Source organism: Lemur catta, chromosome 16 (assembly GCF_020740605.2).
Source record: "Lemur catta isolate mLemCat1 chromosome 16, mLemCat1.pri, whole genome shotgun sequence".
Lineage (NCBI taxonomy): Eukaryota > Metazoa > Chordata > Mammalia > Primates > Lemuridae > Lemur > Lemur catta.
This window is the reverse complement of record NC_059143.1, coordinates 23,359,609-23,381,344: the sequence shown is the minus strand read 5'-3', so window position 1 is coordinate 23,381,344 and position 21,736 is coordinate 23,359,609. Positions and strand designations below refer to the sequence as shown.

At 43.8% G+C, this 21,736-nt stretch overlaps 1 protein-coding gene across 3 annotated transcripts in view; it reads left to right on the top strand.

Annotated features, from left to right (window-relative positions):
- GAREM1 (GRB2 associated regulator of MAPK1 subtype 1) overlaps window positions 1-20,694 on the top strand; it is a 177,163-nt gene extending 156,469 nt beyond the window's left edge. For 2 of the 3 annotated variants that reach the window (XM_045527186.1, XM_045527188.1), the window contains exons 5-6: window positions 13,829-13,995; window positions 15,473-20,694. In XM_045527186.1, coding sequence (XP_045383142.1) covers window positions 13,829-13,995; window positions 15,473-16,370 — 1,065 coding nt within the window. In that variant the 3' untranslated portion in view covers window positions 16,371-20,694. The remainder of the gene's footprint in view (window positions 1-13,828; window positions 13,996-15,472) is intronic. The other variant, XM_045527187.1, reaches the window with a different exon arrangement.
- Window positions 20,695-21,736: the final 1,042 nt, after the last annotated feature.

Sequence of the window (21,736 nt, the reverse complement as noted above, 5' to 3'; positions counted from 1 at the left end):
GACTATTATTAGAATGAGCCAATCTGTTTAGTTTGGAGTGAAGTATACACGCTAGCTAGATTATTTTGGCCAGTCGGGAGTCAGAGTTTTACTCTGTGTGCGATGAGAAACGCTTTGACAGTTTTTAACAGAAGTTGGAACATGACTTTTGCTGCTACCTAGAGGATGGATCACAGGGAGGAGAGAGGAAGCTGGAGGCCAGAGAAGAGGCGATTGCAGCAGCGCAGGAATGAGGCGGTGATGCCCCTGGGCCACGGGAGCTGCTGCAGAGCGTGTTTCGGAGGCAGACCCAGCAGCAGTTACTGATGCAGTGGATGTGGGTGGGAAGGAAAGAGAGCGATGGAGCAGAACGCCCAGATTTTTAGCTGGAGCGACAGAGTGGCTATGAGGGCCATTTGCAGTCCTGGGGACGACTGAAGGTGTAAATTCGTTTGAGGGTGGGAAGGGAAGCAGAGGAGAATAAAGCAACATCGGCATCCCGTGTAACTCTCCTGTATCCCTGAAGTTACGCTGAGATCGGCGCATAGTGGGTGTGCTCATGTATACACACACACACACACACACACACACACACCCAAGAACCAGGTGCCAGGGTGGTTCTATTTAACACCTTAAACATAGCACATTCAGAGCTTGATGGGGCTTCTATTTAATTTTAATGTAAAGTTAAAATTTCAGTACAGTTCCGTACAGAACAGGAGAAAGGGCTCTATCTTGACCATGTTCTTTGATTGGCGGCCAATCTGAACCTTTGCTACTCATTTTTGATCATTGAATTTCATTACATCTGAAGAGAGAACGTGCTAGAGGCATTAGGTATAATTCTATTCATTTGTTTGGCAATATCCATTACAGTGGTTTACTTTTTTCTATCTCTAAAAGAACCCTTTTTTTGGGGAAAAAAAAAACCTTACCTGAATCCCAATATACAGAAGAGTTAAAACCCATCTGACTAAAACACGGGTTGGAGGGAGGGGGCCTTCCTCATGCCCCTGCCCACTCTCTGCCCCTACCGAGTGGTCTCAGGACATCTCTCCAGAACCCCGGGGCTGTGCAGAACTCAGTTTCAAAACCATAGAGTTGCTGGGCTAGATGCTAAAAATGCAACCATTGATAAGACCTGGACTCAGCCCTAATATTAATACTTCTCAGTTTTAGGGAAGGTAACAGATGAAAAGAGATGAATGTTAAATGAGTTAAAAGGTGATAAAAGGAGAGAGAGATATCACGTGTGTGGGAGTTCAGAAGAGAAAGGGAAACTTCTGGTTGGGGGACGAATGAGAGGTGCCTTCATTGGAGACGACGACTGTTGCAGTGAGCGCAGGGAGCAGAGAGGCGAGAGCGATGGGCATCCAAACAGAACAGTATGAGCAGGTGGGGATGGAAGCTGGGACAGCTTTAAGCACAAATGAGGAAAAACAAGTTCTGTTGGGCCACTGAATAGGGCTGGATAGGATGCAGAAACGGCTGTGGTAGCTGAAAAGCTGGAGCCAGAACATGGACAGCCCTGAGTGTCAGGCAGCAGTTTGTTCCAGGTGCCGTGCTTAGCTGTCCATAAAGAGCTCTCCTTGCTGCAGTTTTCCTGAGAGAGGGTCCACCAATGGATGGCTCTTTGTTCCAAGACATAAGACTCCCCAGAAGCTACAGGCCTGGACTTTCCCCTGCTCTTTACAAGATCTTCCAGGGACCTTAAGGCACAAGCCTAGAGGTCCTTGTATTCAGTAGGAGTCTTGGAATATTTGGGAAAGTCATGGTAGGGTCCTTGTATTCTTGTCAGAGTGAAAAATAAGGGGGCACACCTCCAAGCAGATACTCCAGACACGTTAGAAATGTCAGAACTCAGCCATATATTTGATGCTACCTTGATAATTAGGGCCCTGATCTTCCATAGGAACATGACCACATGACCTTTTCCTATTGAATTTGGGTCCTGTGTGGTGCATACTGGGGATGCATGTTTGTTGATTGACTGATGGACTCATCCAAGATGGTCACACCCAGGTAATTTATGTAACCAAGTTTAGAGGCAGGAAACTGGTATCATGTATTTTTTCTGTGGCTAATGAAAACTAAATATTAAGAGGTCCAATCTTGACCTTGGTACTAAAAGAAAAATACTAGAGCTAAATTTGAAACTAAAACCAAATCTCACAGGAAATGAAAAGATTTTGACCTCCAGTCTAAGCTGTAATTTCATATGACGTAAGAGAATCTTTTCAGAGTGTGCCCAGTGTTTACAGAATGCTGTAAACATAAAGATTTTTTTATAAACACCTGAAATCATTTAATTTGCTTTTTTAAAAAAAGATTAGGCATTTCAAATGAAGTCATATTTTTTTACTGGTTCTGTGACCATGAAATGAATTTTCCATTTTTAGGATGTGCGTGGGATCCAGAGAACGTCATAATTGTTAGATGTGGCTTCAGCTTGTAATTTTCAAAAGGGAACTTTAATGGGGCATAAATTCAAGTGCTCCCACAGAATCAAATAAAAGTTCTTCTTTGGATGGTTCCAGCGGGGCAAGTCCTAGAGAGAGACGTGCTGTGTGTCCAACAGCTGTCCCGCCCAATAATTAAAGATGCTGGTGAGCTTTCAAGTGGGGCCAGCTGGACATTATCTGGGAAGGTGACAACTCCCACCAGGTCCTTAGGGATAGAAGGTGCTGCAGCAATGGAAAAGAGTCAAAGAAAGGGTGTCTGTCCTGGTAAGGGGAGCAAAACTGGCAGCTGGCGAATGCCCTATTTGGCCACAGTGCATGACCTGGCCATGTTACCTTCTAGAAGCGCCGTGGCTGCACGTTGGCTGGTTCGCTTCTGCTAAGTCTTCTGTTCCTCACTTGCAGCTCCAGTGTCCTAAGTTGTGACATATGTCTTTGTGCTCTTTCTCCAGCAGATTTTGACAGTCTGTCTTTCTGTGAGAGTGAGAATCAATCTCCCCCTTGAACAGTAATGTGTACTTCCTTCCCGAGTTGTGCTCCAGCTCTGGCATCCTCGGGGTTCTCCTCGGCCCTTTCCCATCCTCAACAGGGAAACTGGGTTGTGGGGGCCAGACAGGAAGTCCTCAGGGACAGAGTGATAAGCTTAACCTCGTCCGTATGCTTTGTTGTATACCTTCTACTTGATGCTCTGGTCATCTTGTATGTTTGTAAAGGTTGTTTAATGCAATTTTTTAAGCAGAATGCTGCCACTGACCTATCTGGAATAGGAGTGGCTTTTCCCTTCCCGACAAGAATGTCCCAGGGAAAAGTAAACAGTTGCTGATTCAGGGAGGAGACAGGACACAGCCATTTGTGTCCCATAGAACTGTTGTAGCTGAGCCCACACCAAGGGATCATGCCCAGAGTGGCATTTTCACTTTTTAAAATTTTGCAAGGTGCCCTCAGATCAGAATGATCCAACATTCCCTCTTAAGTGGATTATCCTTGTTTGTTTGTATGTTTATTCCAAACATGTCCTCTATTTCATAACATTGTGAGGGGGGGCCTCTTCATCATTTTAATTCTCTGAATATTAGCTGATATGTCTAAAATATTTACCCAGATACATTCTACAGTGATGATCTTCAAGAGCTGTCTGTTTTTTTTTTTTTTTCCTCTTTAGAAAATGCCATTTTGGAGAGCAATGCTGGGAAGACTTTCTGTTGCGCAAAATTCTATAAATAGGATGTTTGCCTCCCAGATTGCTCCAGTCTGCACAGTGAATTACAAATGGTTATCCAAACTACAGGGTCACAGGTCTCCTAAAACCATTTGTTTAGCAGTGTCCTATCTGAGGACCCCAGGAACCAGTGACCAATGTCCTCCATCTGTCTTCAGAAACAGAAAAAAATACATTCACTCTTGGTTGGTTGTTGACATTATAGCAGTTCCTGAGACTCTGGTGAAAGGGAAATCACAAAAGGAGCTTCTGCCAGGTGTTACTGCAGTGTTGGTGAATTTGTTAACCTTTGTGATAGACAGGGATGCCCCCATAGCTTATGAGAAACAGGGTGTGGGGAGTGAGTTGTAGGATGGATTGGTAGCATGTATTCGTTGTTGGGAGGCTGAAAGTCCATCATAAATGCAGTTCCTTTAATGAAGCACTCTTGTTGGTGTTTGAGAAAAATAAGACTTACAGGGTGAACTGAATGCCTGATTGCCTGGGCCTACTCCAGTAGGTGCTTGAAAAAAAATGGATGTAACTATAGAAAAGTAAGCTGGGGTACCCGGATCTGCCTCCGACGGGCCGACAGGCCGAACAATGGATAAGAAAATGGAAGCAGATACCAGATACCCTGGAAGTCTTCCTGTCCCCTCTCGGAATTCTGGAGAGAAGTGGTCTGCATTCTATGTGATAGTGTGGCATGTAGGAGCCACACGTGGATGTGAATCCTTGTACGACCACTTAGTAGCTTCACACTTGGAGAAAATACGTAACCTCCTGGAGTCAGTTCCTGTGGGGATGAAACTTTCTTCACTCGCTGCATTACTGTGCTATAGAAAGTACTTGGCACTTTTCCCTGGCACTTGGCAAACATTCAGAATAAATAGTGATAATTTAATAAAGGATGGATTCCAATTTAAGGTCAGGTATGACTTTTTAGCAGGTTTTTTTTTTTTTCTCTCTCTCTGTCCTTCCTTGACTATGGGATGGAGAGGGGAAGTCAGCCTTTCCAAGTTCACAAGGCACCTCCAAAAAGTCAGGAGGCAGATGGGGGTGGGCACATCCTCCCCCACAGTCAGATGACAGGGTCAGCCACCACGGTACCCGGACAGGGGCCACTCGGCCTCACGATCCAGAAGTGCGTGTGATCGTTCATTTCGCTAGGTCTCTGAGATATTACAGAAACACAATTGGTTTTAAAAATAGCAAAACATTCTATTAATCTGACGTTTAAAAAGTCTAGTTGATAAGATAGGTGTTACATTATAGTTATCTGGCTGTGGAATCATCATAAACTCTGTAATCATCATAAGCCAAACAAAGAGCTCCAGAAATGTTTGGCATCCTGTGGATCCCAAAACATAATCTTTTACTGGAAGGCTTAGGAGTGTTGGAGAACTACAGAGTGCCTGTGAAAATGCCACATGTGATTCTAAGGCTACAAACGTGTCAAGAAACTAGCATTCCTGGGCAAACCTATGTAGAAGTACTAAAGGTGAGAAGTTGCCTTGGATAACTAACCCGATTCCTCAGGCATGGCTGGGCTGGGTCATGGTGCTGCCAGATCTCATAACCCTGGATGTGCCCACCCTGCAGAATTAGAGGCCAAGTTAAGAAAGTGCTTTAAAAAATGTATGTTTATGAACTGGGGAAAAGGGCTATGAGAATTGATTCTATTTTTATTTTCTCTTTGGGCTTTTTCCCCCTCTATCAAATATTAATATTAGAAAAGGCATTAAAGGACAGATTATCTTGAATAAACGTGATGTATTAATATTCAAGTTTAGGTACTAAAAGATTAATCTGGAAATGATTATTTACTTTTCAAAATAACTGCTCTACAAAAAGATTCACTTAGGATTCCGCTAATTAATGAGGTCTCCTAGAGCATTTGACATTTAATTAATTTTAATTACAACTTTTGAGGAGTTCTCCACAAGCAAGCCATACCTATGTTCCCATTTATTAATTGAAATAAGGACTAAATTAGTATTGTGTTTAGGTAATGTTGAAACTAATTGCCTTCCATTTCATGTAGGTTGTTTTTAAATGAAACCTTCTAGGCCAAGAATTTTTTTTTCCTCCTTCGTCCGTGTTCATTGAAAATCTCAATGATTAGCATGTTAATAAAGGTAATTATAATATTCAATGGGATAAGTCTTGTTTCAGATCTATACTCTTGGGTACCATTTGTATAAAATTACATTAATAGGAAGGTTAGATACTATTTAAGTCTGTCTGTCATGTATTATACTCTTGCTCAGGAAAGGCCTTTATTCTGTGCCCCAATGGCGTAGACTTTCTTCTGAGTCCATGGAAGCTCCCTGGATTTTAAACAAGTACTTCTTTTCAGAACCACTTGCCCTTCTTGCCATCCAACGAGCGAGAGGCTGCCCACTCCCTCCCCCTTTGCCTCCCTTGCCCGAGGCTGGAATATCGGAGGCCGTTTCTGAGAAAGGTCTGTCTTAGGTCCTTATCATCAATGTATAAAAATGGAAGAAAGAAACTCAGGCATCTGAGAATCAAGATTTTGACTGTAAATCGTATTTGCCCTTGCGTAATTAATCAAATAGAGGTTCATTTATCGTACTTTGTCATTGTAAAACTTTAATTTCTCTTTGGCTGAAAATATCCACTTATAGTTATGTGACAGGGTTATGAACTCTTTGTATAAAAGCCTCTTTATAAATAAGGTTTCTTAAGGCCGTAATGATTTTGTTATCTGGGAGAGGGAGTGTGGGAAGAAACGTAAAATGCAGGGCAGAGGGCATGGAATGAAGGCAAAGTTACAAAGTTCACAGATGCATGGTTACAAAACTCCTTTCTTTGGATTGCTCACATTATCCTGAAATTGGCTTTTTAGAGAAGAAAACTCATAATAAAGGTGAGTCCAGTTTTTTATCAAGCTCACGTATAGTGTATGTACTTTCCGAATCATTGTCAGTCTGGAAACAAAATGATCCTTCTCCCAAGTATTCCCAAATCAAGCGATTTGTGATTGCCCACAAGCCGTTGATTACAAGCAATGTGAAATATTGTCCCTCCCCCACCCCCAGCATTGTGACAGTAGGTTTTAGACTATTAACTAAGGAAATGCATGGCCCTGTCACCCGGTTTCTCCATATCCATTGTCTTGTATGTAAGAGTTGAGCAACTGCTGCTCTGAAATTGATTTTTACCCCCAAAAGGATATCTGATGACTGTTAAGCAAAGAATATGTCATAATGAAGAGTTCTGTTTACGTTTCGTAAGTACAGGGATATGGAAGTGGCATTTCATTCACAGAAGAGGACTAGGGAGCTCCAAAAAACAAAGGTTTTCCAAGTAACATTGTCTTACAACAAGCCCCTATTCTCACACTATGCTGTTTCATAAACACTTGGTGTGCCTTTTATTTCTTATATTCTCCTGATGCCTAGGAAGTGTCAGAGAAAGATAAGTAACAGGAGAAAGAAATTAGTTCACAGGTAACATGTAGAAAATACTCCAGTTGTATGTAGGTGTTTCAATTTTTGTCCTCCAAACACCTACATGTTTTCCAACCATGCAATAATGAGTTTTGCACTATTAACAAATCCCCGTGCCTGTTAACACATGGCTATTTAAAGAGGAGACCTTGTTTTCTATTTTTCACAAATTATTGCTCCTTTACCCTGTGCTCAGGTCCCGCTAAACAAGAGTTACAGCTGTAGGGAGTGGGGAGGGAAAAGGAAGGTTAAATGCCTATTCCAGGAGTCAGGAAATCAAGTTAAGCTTTCTGGACAGTGTTCCAGAAGTAAAGAAAATGGCCCCATTCTGTGATGCATTTGATTTTGACCGAGCATTGGAGTTGGGTTTGACTTTGTTGACCACCTTCACTTAGAAGCACAGAGCATTTGTTCTGTTAGGTGTGTTCCATCTTTGCTCTCGCTGTTAGATGGTGTGCTGCCATTCGTTATGTCCCTGGCTTTGTGTGCCCAGCAGTGGCGTGGCAGGGGCAGACAGCTTGGAAACATATGTTCTCGTTTCCGTCTTCTTAAAGGAGAGCACAGGGTCCCAGGAGGCAATAGAGACCACGTACATGCATGTATATACCCAGGCATATTTTTCAAGTTTCTTCCAAGTTAAAAAAAAAAAAAAAAAAAAGAAGGCATGCTTCCTTCAGTCCAGCATCCCTTTCTAACAGCTGCCTCACTCCTGCCTTCCCAGCCGGTGTCCTTGAGAAGAGTGGTCTGCCCTCACCACCGCCCCTCACTTCCCTTCTTGCTTGGGCCCACTGGCGTCTGGCTCTGCTCCTTCATTCTGCTCATGCCTCCTCTTCTGAGATCACCAGTGACCTGCTCACTGCCCCATTAGGGAAACTCTTCCAGCTCCTTTCCGGACGTTCTGACATCTCTCGTCTTTACACTGCAGTCACCCCTCCCTTGACTTCCTGGACACCACTTGGGCGTGGTTCGGTTCTGTGAGCGATGAGATGTACTTACCTGTTTGTCTCCTCTGCTGCCCACCCTTGGGGGCTCAACCTTTCTCTTCTCATCTAGAATCTCAATGCTGTTCTAACTTCAGATTCTGTCTATCAGTAGAACATTGAGCCTCGAACTCCGTATTTTCAAAACTGAACTCGTGGATTTATCCCGAGCCCTGTTCTAATGTCTGTCTAATGAAGGGCACCAGTATTTGCTTCATATTCTAAGCACCCCCAGACCACAGCATGATTCTGATTGTCCTTTCATGCTTCTGTACCTTTTGTGCACTCACAACTCTTCCTCCTCAAGACTTCCTCAGTAAGGTTTCCCATGAATTTGTTCTTCTTCTGCCACCTTGAGTAAAGTCATGGTGCCCCCCAAACGGTGGCACATACTGCTGTTATTACACTTGCCACTTTGTATCTTAATCGTGCATCTGTCTCCCTCCCTCGCAGCTGACTCTATGAGTTAGTCATTATTGTATACTCAACGTAACTCAATGAGCATACCATAGGCACTCAACATATATGTGGACAAAGAAATAGCAAAATGCAACTCATGGAGCCTGTGGGAAAAGAGAAAGTGATGGCTGTGTTGCCCAGGCTCCTAGGGACGATGGAAGTAGATGGTGCCTGTGGTCCTGGCTGTTAGCCCACAGGAAAGTTACCTTTGACAGCTTGCCTCAAACCCCACTGTTAGATTATTTCAGCGTTAAATGGCTGAATATGTCTCCCTAGAAAGATGCCCCTTAGAATAAGGAGAAGTTACAGCTCAAGAAAGAACTGAACTCACCACGTTCACCTTTCGCCATATTAGCGTTCTGTTTAGCTCAGGGTTAGTGATCTGCTATATGAATACCAAGGAGAGTGATATTAACACCAGGGGAGTGGTATTATTTGATAAGAATTGAATCATTGGCTGGGCGCGGTGGCTCACGCCTGTAATCCTAACACTCTGGGAGGCCGAGGCAGGTGGATCACTCGAGGTCAGGAGTTCCAGACCAGCCTGAGCAAGAGCGAGACCCCATCTCTACTAAAAATAGAAAGAAATTAGCTGAACAACTAAAAATATATAGAAAAAATTAGCCGGGCATGGTGGCGCATGCCTGTAATCCCAGCTACTCAGGAGGCTGAGGCAGAAGGATCGCTTGAGCCCAGGAGTTTGAGGTTGCTGTGAGCTAGGCTGACACCACAGCACTCCAGCCCGGGCAACAGAGTGAGACTCTGTCTCAAAAAAAAAAAAAAAGAATTGAATCATTGAACATTTTAGAAGAGAAAGACTGACTGTGAAGGAGCAAGGGTGGGAGATAAAGTGGAAGTGTAACAGCTGGAAAGAAAGGCTTTAGGCCCGGGAATTGCCCGGGAAGCAAGGCATTGGGTAGGAATGGGAGTTGCCCTCCCTGCCTCCACCTGCATCTGTGTTGTGCTCATTGTCCCTGTCGTAAACGGCAGGAGTCGATGCCTGGAGCTTCTCTGCAAACCCAAGCTACTCCTACCCGGAAATTCCCGGCAGATAGGCAAAGGTCACCTGTAATCCACGGTGGACGGGAACACTCACCTCGAAACAGAATGCCAGCCCTTCACTTAGCACCAGTGTCAGAGGTTCATTCTCCATAATACAGGTGCCTCTCCCACCTTGTGCTGCCAGGTGACGTCCAGTCTTAAATGCTGCACTGGAAATAAATAGAAGGGCTTTGGTCTACAAGGCACACTATAGTCTATCAGAGCCTCATTTTAGAGTAGTTATTGCTCTAGGGAGTGCTGGATCAGAGCCATGGCATTTCCTAGTTCAGGAATACTGTCGTTGTCATTTTCACTCTGATACCGTGTCAAAGTGTGGCCGTGATGGTGGAGTTGGTGGTGGTCACGTGCCAGATCTGCTGGCACCTTTTTTTCCCCTAGACTGATACTGTTACAGGTGTCACTAAAAAACTAACATCCAGCCCAAATGACTTGTCAAAAATAATTTCCACATAAAAATATAAAAGGCATTCTCTGGTATATGTTTAAAAATAACAGTGCCTTTTTGTATTTTTTGTGATGTCTGTCACCCTCTACCTGACATTCTGGGTGACGTGCTTGTGCCAGGGGTGACAAGTCCCCAAACTCTGCCATCCCCAGGACGGTTATAACGATGACAGTCCCTACACTTTAGCTCTCAGGCTAATTAGATATACGTGGAGAGTAAGTCAGTATGAACAGCGTGTGAGCAGGGTCCAGAAGCTGTGGTCCCAGACAGAGCATGTAACAACTGGGGCTGGACCATAGGAACTGGCATTTGGGGGGATGGGGTGGGCAGGAGAAACTAAAGTAGAGAAGGGGCATAAAAGCACAGGGTCTGCTGACTCCACCACGCTGGAAGGACCCATGTGCTCATGTAGAGGAGCAGTAGCAGAAATCACCAGAAAGATGTGTCGGAGCCAGACCACAGAGGATGAGTGGCAGGTGGAGGGGTGGGGGCGTCCTTATCCAGAAATCAGAGGAGCCATTGGAGATGGCAAGTAACACGATGAGAGCCACGTGCCGAGGCTTTTAGAAGGAATGAGCTGAAAATGTAGCCCTTAAAAGTGAAATTGAATATGAGGGAAAACTGGAAATAGCAGGCTTGGACATCCGGTTGTAAATTGCCTTTTATTGTCAGATAAAAATCATCTCAACACAGCCACCTTCCTCCTGGATGTAAATGTTCCCATATTGAATCCTATCAAGAAGCAAAGAATAATATTAATAGAACAGCCACTGTTCTGAGGGTGTAAGAGACAGGAAGTAAGATGGTACAATAAACCCTCACTAATCGTAACTTCTGAATCCCAAATTGTATACAGCCCACCAAGGTGTATGATTCTTCCCGTAAAATGCAGTGAAATGGGACTTCATTGGAGCAGCCACACGTGCAGCAGCAAGTTGAAAGTAACAAAGCCCCGTGCAGATGTGTTGGTGGGGTCCTCAGCTGTGCCCACCTGTGGAGGGCACCACCTGCCTGGTGCAGCACAAGCTACTCCCTTTGTGCCTCGACAGAATGACACCTGAAAATCTTGTCATGAAGGGGTCCGTTACAAGTCATCTGTTTTTCAAAAAGCAGCCACCTTTTCTCCAAAGTGTGTTTCAATAACGTCTAGTTCTTTCACTTTGAACTCACATGATTACACCCAAAATGCCCTCTCATCACGACAGAAGAATTTTTCCCTGGCCTCATATTCTTGTCTCTTTCATGACAACATCCCAACCCTTAGAGTAAGAATCAATCTCTCTCTTTCTCTCTCTCGTTTTCTTTCTTTTTCCCTCCCTCCCCCAACACACACACACACACACACACACACACACACACACACACACACACACACACACACGTTCTTTAACTCCTTTCAGGAGTCATGTGGCCACTCCAAAGCTCTTTCTCAAATTCTATCTTGAGGGCCAGCTGTAAACGCCCCCAGTTAGCCATAGCTTACCCTCCTGACCACCCACTGGAGCCTACAAATGCTTCTTTTTCACTGCCCCCCTCCCCCCACCATGTGGGAAACCACTAGAAAGTGCTTCAGAAGTGCCTAGTTCTGAAGTCTGTGGCCTGACCAGCTCCCAGGGACCTTGGGTGGCTGGGGTTGGTTATAAGAACAGGAAGAAAGGACTTCCCTTAGGTCAAATTCAACTGCAAGTGGCTGCTTTTCTGAGTTCCAAGACCTAGGTCAGCCAACTATTTTAAAGTAAAATGCACATTGTGATTGACACCTGAGCATATTATAATTGACATCTCAGGTAAGCGGTCCCTAATGAAATGTCATATTTAATGACTAATTCCAAAGCTTAGAAAATTCTAAATTGAATCCAGCATTAAACATGTTTTCCTCATGCTCCACTCTAACCTAATATGGAGAAGTGACTGTTTATTAAATTTAACTGATAAACTCCTTATCCTTGCACATTTTTCATGATTCCAATTACTATAATCGTAAATAGCACCAAGTACATCTATAATAAAGGGACACCCTAAATTCCATGGACATTCCCTGAGAAAGAAAAGAAACACAACTGGCTACTGTGCAGTTCACTAACAAGACGAGGAAGATAAACCAAAGCCCGGGAGTAGAGCGACCCGGCCAGAGCTCAGTGTCCTAGCTGGTTCTCAGCTTCTTAAGAAAGGAAGACCCCAGAATGGTGCAGGAGCCTCTCCCTGGGCCAGCTGGACAATCCTCCCTCACCACTGTCCAAACCTCCGTTCCTCCCAGATGTCCTTGCTGCGGTCATCCACCACGTTTTTAAAAGCTCACAAGGCAAAAGCCTGCATCTGTTGGAGAAGAAATCTGCTCTGCATATTTTATTTTAGTCTAAAGAGCTTTCCTCTTACCAATCCAGTGAGCCCCAGTAACCCGGGCTGCGGGTCCTGCAGGTAGGAGCAATGCTCTGCCCCCAGGAAGAAATGCCTCAGATGAGGCTTTTTAAATTGCTTCCATTTCACTCAGAATTGGGGTTCGCTGGGCCACCCCTTTTGGGCCACGGGCCTTTTGTTACTAGCTGGTTTTCTTAGGCAAGTGAATCAGGCCTGTGCTGTGAGCTGGAGGCCCAGTATGCAGTCATGTAGGTGGTGGAAGATGCGGTGTAATAACAGGAGCCCATTTCATCTCGTCTCAAGCAAACTCCACACCAAAGCTGATGGGAGGCTGCCAGAGCTGCTTGGCCAGAAAGTAGTTGAAGGCAAAGGTGAAAAAATTGGGGGGAACATGGCCTAAAAGCAGACCAGGCGGGCGTGTCAAAGCACAGCATTTTTGACGGAGTCAGAATTGGCTCTATTTTTACCTCTGTAGCTGAGGGTAGACTAGCAGAACCGGGTATAAACTGCCCCCTGCTGCCTGACACGGAGAAGTACACTAAAAGTGTCCGGTAATAAGACTTGTGTTCTGAAATGCCTGCAGGGACTGAGAAGCAACCTGGGGGCGTGGCAGGCAGACTCAGAGAAGCCAGGGACATCTCAGGTCACCTAGATCCTCTCCGATGTGAAGACGAAGGCAGGCTGAGAGTTGGGGGCGCGTCTTAATAAAAGTACCTTGTGGGGGGTTTGGAGAGCTGCCTCATGACTCCTTCTGCAGTTTGTTTCTCGAACTGTGGCCCACGCATGTGCATCCAGATCACTCTGGGAGCCTGGTAGACATGCAGGCCCTCAGGCCCCTCCCCAGGTCCAGCGAATTAGAATCCACATTTTCACAAGATCCCCGGGTGATTCCTGTGCATATTACATTGGAGAAGCCCTGAGTTTAACTTCGGAAGGAGCTTTAACCCTGACAAAGGCCCCACTGTTCCTAAGGTTTGGACCAAATTGAGTTCAGTTCGAACAGTGAGAAAACACAACCCAATAGGCGAGATTATCCTCTGTTAAGATCGTGAATGCCTTATGTCTTCATTTTCTTACTACTTCTGTTTTATCCGTCCTCACGTTGCACTAGCTCTTTAACCAAAGCCACTTGAACTTGCTGTGGTTCACATTACTTGCTATTTTTCAGCAGCAACTGGCCTCTGCCAAGCAGTTTCTTTCCAAACCAGTCTGTCCCAGCAAGTGTGTGACAGGCGTCTGGCTCGCTGTCTGGCAGCCTCTGTGTTCACCCTCATCCTTGTGTGCTCCAGTCTTCTCTCCCCCTTGCTTACACCCCTGCCGTTGTTAAGAGTTGCAACTTGAGCCTACAGGATCGGGCTGGCCCCCGGTGGCATTGTCAGTCTGTCGCTAACCCGGAGTGTTCTTTTCCGCGCCAGGTCAGGGAAGAATGCCGGCTCCTGAACGCCCCACCTGTTCCACCCCGAAGCGCAAAGCCTTTGTCCACCAGTCCCTCGGTCCCTCCTCGCACAGTCAAGCCGGCGCGGCAACAGACTCGCTCTCCCAGCCCCACCTTGTCCTACTATTCTTCAGGGCTGCACAACATGTAAGTCTTGCCAGGCCTCCCCCTTCCCGCTGCAACTTCTCTTCTCATCCGCCAGCCCCCGGGTTCTTGAGAACATTTGCAAAGTAGCCATAACCCCAGGTAGGGGGGTGGGAGAGGAAATGGTGTTATAGTTTATTTTTGAAATTATTTTACTGGGAGAGCATGATGGGGTCCCCCATTGGTTTTGAGCTAGGATGCAAGAGCCAATGTCTTTTGAAGAAAAATGCCACAAGCATCTGTGAGAAATCCAGTGACTAAAGCCAACTAGATTCTCCTGGAAAAACCCGTGGACAGCCATCAGTTCTCCCAAATCAGCATCTAGTTCTTTCTGCTTCGACTTTGACACAGCAGACAGCACCTTCAGTTGGGACCGAGAATTGAAAGGGTCCCATTGGCTCCACACTCTGAATTTCCACCCAGACAGGAGTCCCTTTTTGACCATTGCTGCTACGCAGTCATTTCCTCCTGTCCAGATCCTTCTGGTGCAGTGAGTTCGTTCTTTTGCAGTGCAGGTCATGCCACTGTTGGCAAATGCCAACATATATATTTTTTTTTCTTAGAAATCCTTTCTAATATCAAGTTGGAATCTATCTCTATGTAACTTTCCACTATTTCTTATGTCTAGAAAAACAAAAATAGGGCCACCCCACTTCTCTTTGTCAACTGATGAAAATTCAGAGTCAGCTTGTCGTAAGTCTTCTCTTCTCCGGAAGAAACAGCCTCAGTTCCCTCTGCCGTTTCCCCTGGCATCGCTGCCGGATCCCCCATCAGCCTGGTCGCCCACCCTTGAGTACACCCTAGTTTCACTGTCGCTCTTAAAATAGGGCCCCCAGAGCTGAGGGCACCGCGCCACGTGTGATCTTTACAGTTTAAAGTAGCTCTCTCTGTAGGTATTTTTTATTCTCTGGACATTTAAAGCCTTAGGCTAATATTACTCCATTGTACAGAAACTAAGGCAAGGATGATTTATTTGAATACATTTCTTCCTACCTGAGACTGTTGGGTGGAAATGGAGTCATGAGTGATGATGATGCAGTCGTGTCTCTGTAACACAAGGATGGCAAGCGTGGGCCACCACTTGCTACTTCTCCCTCCACCCCACCCACTGCAGACATCACTAATCAGTCATGGCACCTGTTGTGCAAAGCCCAAACGTGACTGAAGAATTTTTCTCAAAGATCCAGGCACCTACTAACAATGGTTTTCTGATTAGCTAAAATATATATTTTTGCATCTCCATGGTAGGCTTTCAGATCTTTACGTACATATCCACAATTACCAATGTATTTAATTACAGATTCATTTTTCAACTCTCAGCGAGGTGAGTGGGTACTTTACTGAATTCATGTTAAGAAATACTGTGTTATTTTTTTTCCTAACTACCCTTTTGTACTCAGCAATAACATCTATGAATAATGAAAGCCTTGGGATTTGGCTTCTTTTTTAACACTAATTTTGTTTTCTGTTTGCTTTGAAGCAGCGTTACTAAAAGTGACACAAGTCCTTCTGAAAGTGCTCCTGTTTCCTGCTATCCATGTAGCCGAGTGAAGACCGATTCTGTGGACCTGAAATCCCCGTTTGGAAGTCCTTCTGCCGAAGCTCTGTCCTCCCGGCTCTCGTGGCCGAACCATTATTCCGGAGCGTCGGAGGGCCAGACCAGGAGTGACTTCCTGCTGGATCCAAGCAGGAGTTACAGTTACCCCAGACAAAAGACACCAGGCACACCAAAGAGAAACTGCCCAGCACCTTTTGATTTTGATGGCTGTGAGCTCTTGGCGAGCACCCCCGGCTCTGCCGGTGCAGAATTCAGTAGCGGCGCCTCTGGCTGTCCCAAGTCCGCCAGCTACTCTCTGGAGAGCACAGACGTGAAAACGCTTGCGGCTGGCCCAGCAAAGCAGAGCGTGTCATGCCCTGCCCTACCCCCCAGGGCCCCAAAACTAGTGGAAGAGAAAGCTGCCTCCGAAACATCTCCTTTGCCTCTGAAAATCGATGGTGCTGAGGAAGACCCCAAGTCGGGGTCACCAGATCTCTCTGAGGACCAGTATTTTGCTAAAAAGGGCATGCAAGACATCTTCTCTGTCTCCTACCCTTTCTCATCTCCGCTCCACCTCCAGCTGGCCCCCAGATCCTGTGGCGACGGTTCCCCGTGGCAGCCACCTGCTGACCTGTCCGGACTCTCTATAGAGGAAGTGTCCAAGTCATTGCGGTTCATTGGTTTGTCCGAGGATGTCATATCATTCTTTGTTACCGAAAAGATTGATGGGAATTTGCTTGTGCAACTAACGGAGGAAATCCTCTCAGAGGATTTCAAACTGAGCAAACTACAGGTGAAGAAAATAATGCAATTCATTAATGGCTGGAGGCCCAAAATATAGCCAAATTAATCCCCAGCTAGCATGGAACAGAACTGATAAACGCGTGTTCTGGAAGGGGTGGGCTGGGACACAATTTCATGTTTTTGCACTAAAAACCTTCTCTGTAAATAGGGATAAGAGAAACTCTTACTATGCAGATTACGTTTTTGAATGGTGAACAGGCTATTTTGTACATCAATAAAAATGCTGTACAGAACACTTGGAGGTGTGCCTTGTACGTCACTCAACACTCAGCAGCTGCTAAAAGAAAAAAAAAGGCATGTGCAGAGAAATCATTCTTACCCAAGTAGGTTTATGCAAGAAGGTATGATATTTATTACAAAATAGCCAAAGCTGAAAGACATAAGAATCTTTAAAAAAAAAACACTTTTGAACAACAATTCCCTTCTTCCAGGGGGTTGACTTTAGACAATTAACTATATTCTGTACTCTGTCATTTGGATTGCTTAATGCTAATTGTTTTTCTCTTGTGCCTGGAAATGTTAGTGGTATGAAATGACACTTTAATGTTACATGCTTGGTGGGGATCTTTTTATCAAAAGGCATTTTCCAAAAGTCACGTGTTGATAGAGGATATAGGGCATCCTCAGAAGTCATACAAATCATGACCACAATAATTTTTTCTGCAACTGCTGCTAATTTTATTAAGCAGAGAGAAGAAAAATATACATATATGTATGTGTGTATATGTATACACAATACACCAATATGTTTTAAACATAATTTTGAGTCTGAATATTTTAGATAATATCTGTTTGCTTTCAAATATCCATCGAGGTTTGGGGACCTTTAACTAAGTTGATTCTCTTAGGAGCAGTGGACAGAATGATTCCAAAGATTCTAAGAACCCTGTCACTCGAAGCTTATTTGACTTCATCACTGAAAACTTGGAACAAATCAGTAAAGAGTCTGTATTGCAGAATTAAGTTTGATTTTAAGCCCACCGTGGGGCTTATTTTTGTGTGTAATATTCCCATGATGATGTCTGGGGAAATGACAGTTTCTGATGAATGACAATTCTCGGGTTCAAGGGTCTTTTTCCCCTGGTGTCTGATAGGGAGAGGTCTGCCGAGCATTTCTCGGAGTGTGTTAAGTATTCCCAACTTGCTTCATGCTTTAGAAGAGCTCAGAAATCAGACATGCCATCCTTCATGATTACATGTGCTACATCTGTTGAGTAATTTTTAAAATATCAAGAAGAGGACTTGTTTATTTCATAAACCTCTTCTTCCCCCATTCCAAAGAAAATACATTATTACCGTACTTTTATTCCAAGAATTCCAGGACATTAGTGTAAGAATTTTTGCTAAAAGGGATTAAATATCCCACAATATAATCAGCATCAGCATCGTTCTTGACTTTTTGAAAGAATATAAATCTTAGAGAAGTTTTAGTTCTCTGAGCAGTGAGTGCATCCTCCAGACAGCCCTACCCCCTCCACCCCGAGTCTATCCTGGATTCCAGATGTACAGACAGTCTGTGACCGAGGGCCACACTGTGGCCTCTTGGATGGGGTGGTTCAGCCAACAAGGTGGCAGCATGACTTGCAGGATTGGGTTATATTTTATCATCTCTTCCTGCTCACCAGAATAAATAATAATAATAAATTAAAAGATAAGACCCACCAGTCTAGTTTTGTACACCTGCGATATCTGTCTTTATTCTTTTGCATTAGAAAGATGTATTGAACCCTTCTCATGGTTTAGAGTTGAGGTGAATTGATACCTATTCTAATTTTCCGTCTAGATCTCCTTAAAAAAAAAAAAAAGGCATTTTTTTTTTCTCCTAACATGTCTCCCAAAATGTTAATATAATACTATACTCTAGGTAAAAAAGAGTACCCTGTGAAATTCTCAAACTGGAGCACCTCTTCAAAAGTAACTGACAGATCTATGAAGAAGTGTCAGGTACTGCACTCACAGGACATGAGACGGAGGAGACTCATGTTCAGAAGGCATCGTTCTGTGTGAGGGCAACTACCTCCCTTAATAAAGTTAACCTCTCAGAACTTCTTTTTAAAATAAAAACAGACAGGATGCATTCGCCAAGCTGCGAGTTTTCACTGGGAAACCCTTGCTGAATCAGTTTGAAAATGCTTAGCACTTGGACTCAAATTCAGGAGGAAGCAACAGGGTTGGTTTGGGTTTATACTGGAGGTTGCCCCACATAAACAACTGACTTCTATTTTTTCTTTTGCAAGAACTTAACACAAAATAGAGTTGTTTTCTTTTTGTTCATTTGTTCTAGTTCTTGGCGTATTTATGTCAAGTTTATACTGATTGGCAGTAGGGACACTCCGTGAGGGCAGGGATTATGGCCTTTGATTCGTTGATGCATTAAACATTTTTTGAGCACTATGCTTGTATCGCTCTGTGGTGCTGGGAAAAAGACAGCCCCTGCCCTCTTAGAGCTCGTGTTGTTCATGTTTAAAATCACAGTTGCTGAGACTCTGTGTGGGTAAGGGAGACATGAAATCTTCTGGGCAGCTGGATGCATGGAGAGCTACTGTGTCCTGTCTTTAAGGAATCCACAGATGGAAGAAATGGCAGGCTCTAGTAAAGGGCTCTGTTCATAAGCACCACGTGACCATTAAGACCAGGTGTGTGTTGAAGGCAGAAAGTATCTCTGTCCCTCACTGCCTAGTAGGTTTTTTTAAAAAACTGACCTGGAACTTTTTATATTGTTCTAAATACCTTCTGGCATCTCTAAAAACCACAAATAAATGTAATGACCAGTCCTGAGCTGAGCACCTGTCTTGGAGGACCTTGGCACCCTTGATTAGACGAGGCATTCGTAGCCCCGAAAGAATCACGGCAACAAACGCGGAGGAGGGTGAGAAGGAGACAGCCCTTCCCTCCTGAGAGCTGCGGTTTTGCAGTGAAAAGCGATGTACAGAGATTCCCCACGAGCAGAACCTTTTTTGGGGTCCTTAAATTTCATGGCAAAAGTCATCATGGCCCCCATCAGAAAAGAAAATCAGCAATAAACCAATCCAAGCAGCTAAAATGTACAATGTGGACCTGACTCATGTTGGGAGGGAGAACTCCAGCTCTCACAGATCAATTCCTTCTCAGAATCTTGTAAACGCAAGAGAACGCCTGCAGGTTCTCTCTTCTTTAAGTTGAGCTGCTCAAATTTTATGAACTGTGAAATTTACACTTAACACTCTTTCAACCCACATATACCATTCAAGTTTATGAAGTTCCAGGAAGCTGCCCATTTAGCTAAATCGCAGTGTTTGTTCTTGTCTCATGTAGTAAGACAACAATCTTAAAGGAAATAATATTATGACAGTCCATTTCAACTGTTTTCAGACACGTGCACAAACAGCCTCCGTTCACATTCCAGAACCACCTGTATACATCATGCATGCAGCTCCCTGAGAAATTCAGGAGTTGGGTGTGGATAATTACAGAGTCCTTCATTTTCCAAACACTTTGTAAGTCACTATTCATCATGCCTAAGGAGTATATGGTTAACATTTTGAATAACTGGAAAACAAAATAGTCCTCCAAAGAACCTAGTGAACTGTTCGAAGGAAACTTCAATTTCAGTCTACAAAAAAAGTTAAATCTGCTGTTGGACACAGGACGTTTTCAGAAACATGCCCATTATATCAATTTCCACTTTTTCAAGTAATATAAATGCACCAGGCTGATAGGGCAAGAGGAATAAAAGGCCCAGAGTTCAAATGATGGGAAGTAGGACTTCTATACTGTGGGGTTGTAATATTATGGTATTCTTATGGCCACATCATGTTAAATCACATTGTTTTGTCTTCAAAACTTGGTGTTTTAAAATGTGTCTCGTTGTGATAGCCAGAAAAGAAGTAAACGTGATTTCAGTTACAGCTGTACAAATATCTTCTGTCATTTTGCTGCTCTGTCTAATTTTTAGGCTATAAATTTTGTGATAGAGCTTATCAGATTGCGAATTTCCTTTGTTTACAATCTCATATAGTAGGGCTCAGATAATTTCTTAACTGTAAACCCTTTCCCCCACTTTTTTTATTAAGTTCCATTTAAAATATTGTTTAAGCTAAGCCTAAAAACTGGAATCAATTAATTAAGAATTTGGGGGAGTTTTCCTTAAATGGAAATGTATTCTTTTCAAAGAATTTTGTAACCATCTTTACAATTTCTTTGCTTGGAAAAACGTGGGTTTTTAACTACTAGTTAACAGTTGCATTACTTTCCAGAGCATTATCTAATGGGCCCAATGTGTACCTCAAGATAAACATGGTATGTTATGTCTAAGAAAATACATTGTCTGTTGATTTAAATGGTTCTGAAATGTGTATAAATAAAGAAATTTTCGAAGTTGCTTTTCTTGAAGTTGTTCCTCAGTGTGTCAGACTTAGAGCATAGTTTTCTAGGACTTGTCTTCCCCATCCTCATTAAGGAGTAGGGAGTTTGTCTGGACGGCAGTGGGGAGTCCCCATACTGCAGGCTCATTCTGTGTTATTAAGAGAGGGAAGACTGGCTGTTGGACATCGCCAGAGGATGCTGGTCACCTGATGGCATTCAAAGCGAATCTAATACCTGTGTGGTCAGGAGACGGAGCAGAAGATGGATACAGATGAACAGATGAGCTTTAAAAAAAATTGTACATATTTGAATGGGGAAAAGAAATTACAAATTCATATATCTTTGGCTTACACCCAGTTTAATGTATGTAATTACAACTAGCATAAACAGTGAGCAGAGCTGGTCGAGGGTACTAGAGAAGTCATGAGCGTTATTCCCTGAGCAGCATCTACTGATAAGTTTCACAGAGAAGTTGGAGAATCCCAAGTGGAGGTTTGTTGAGAGAGCTTTTATTTTACTCGGAAGAGTGTGAACTAACTTCCCAACATCTTACGCCCTGAATCTTCCTGTCTTCTTTCACTAGACTAAAAGCATCCCCAAATCATTCATTCCATTTTATACTGAAGCCTTTAATTTTTCTCTTCTATTTCATAGGGACAAAACCTGTGACTAAACGCATGTATGGCCACTTTACTGGATTTCAGGAATGGGCTCCAGAAGAACCTACAGGCTTTGTGTAGGGCTCTACCTGAAGCCCCTAGGAGTACTTCCTCAGGCACACACTAGGGCATTTGACTCCCCAAATTGATACGGCAAAGTAAATTTGAGTCTAGAAATAAGTTGGGTTAGAATCCATGTCCTCCAATTCCTTAAATATCTGAAGTTAGATAAAGTCAGATCACTGAAAACAGTGCTAGATAAATTATTATTTTACTGAAACAATTTTTCCCTTAAGATGTGCCTGGACCCTCCTTGGTTAGATAATTTATGTACATCCTTCAGGATTTACCAAATATCATCCTCAAGCTGATTAGGTTTCACTTCTCTGCACTGATACAG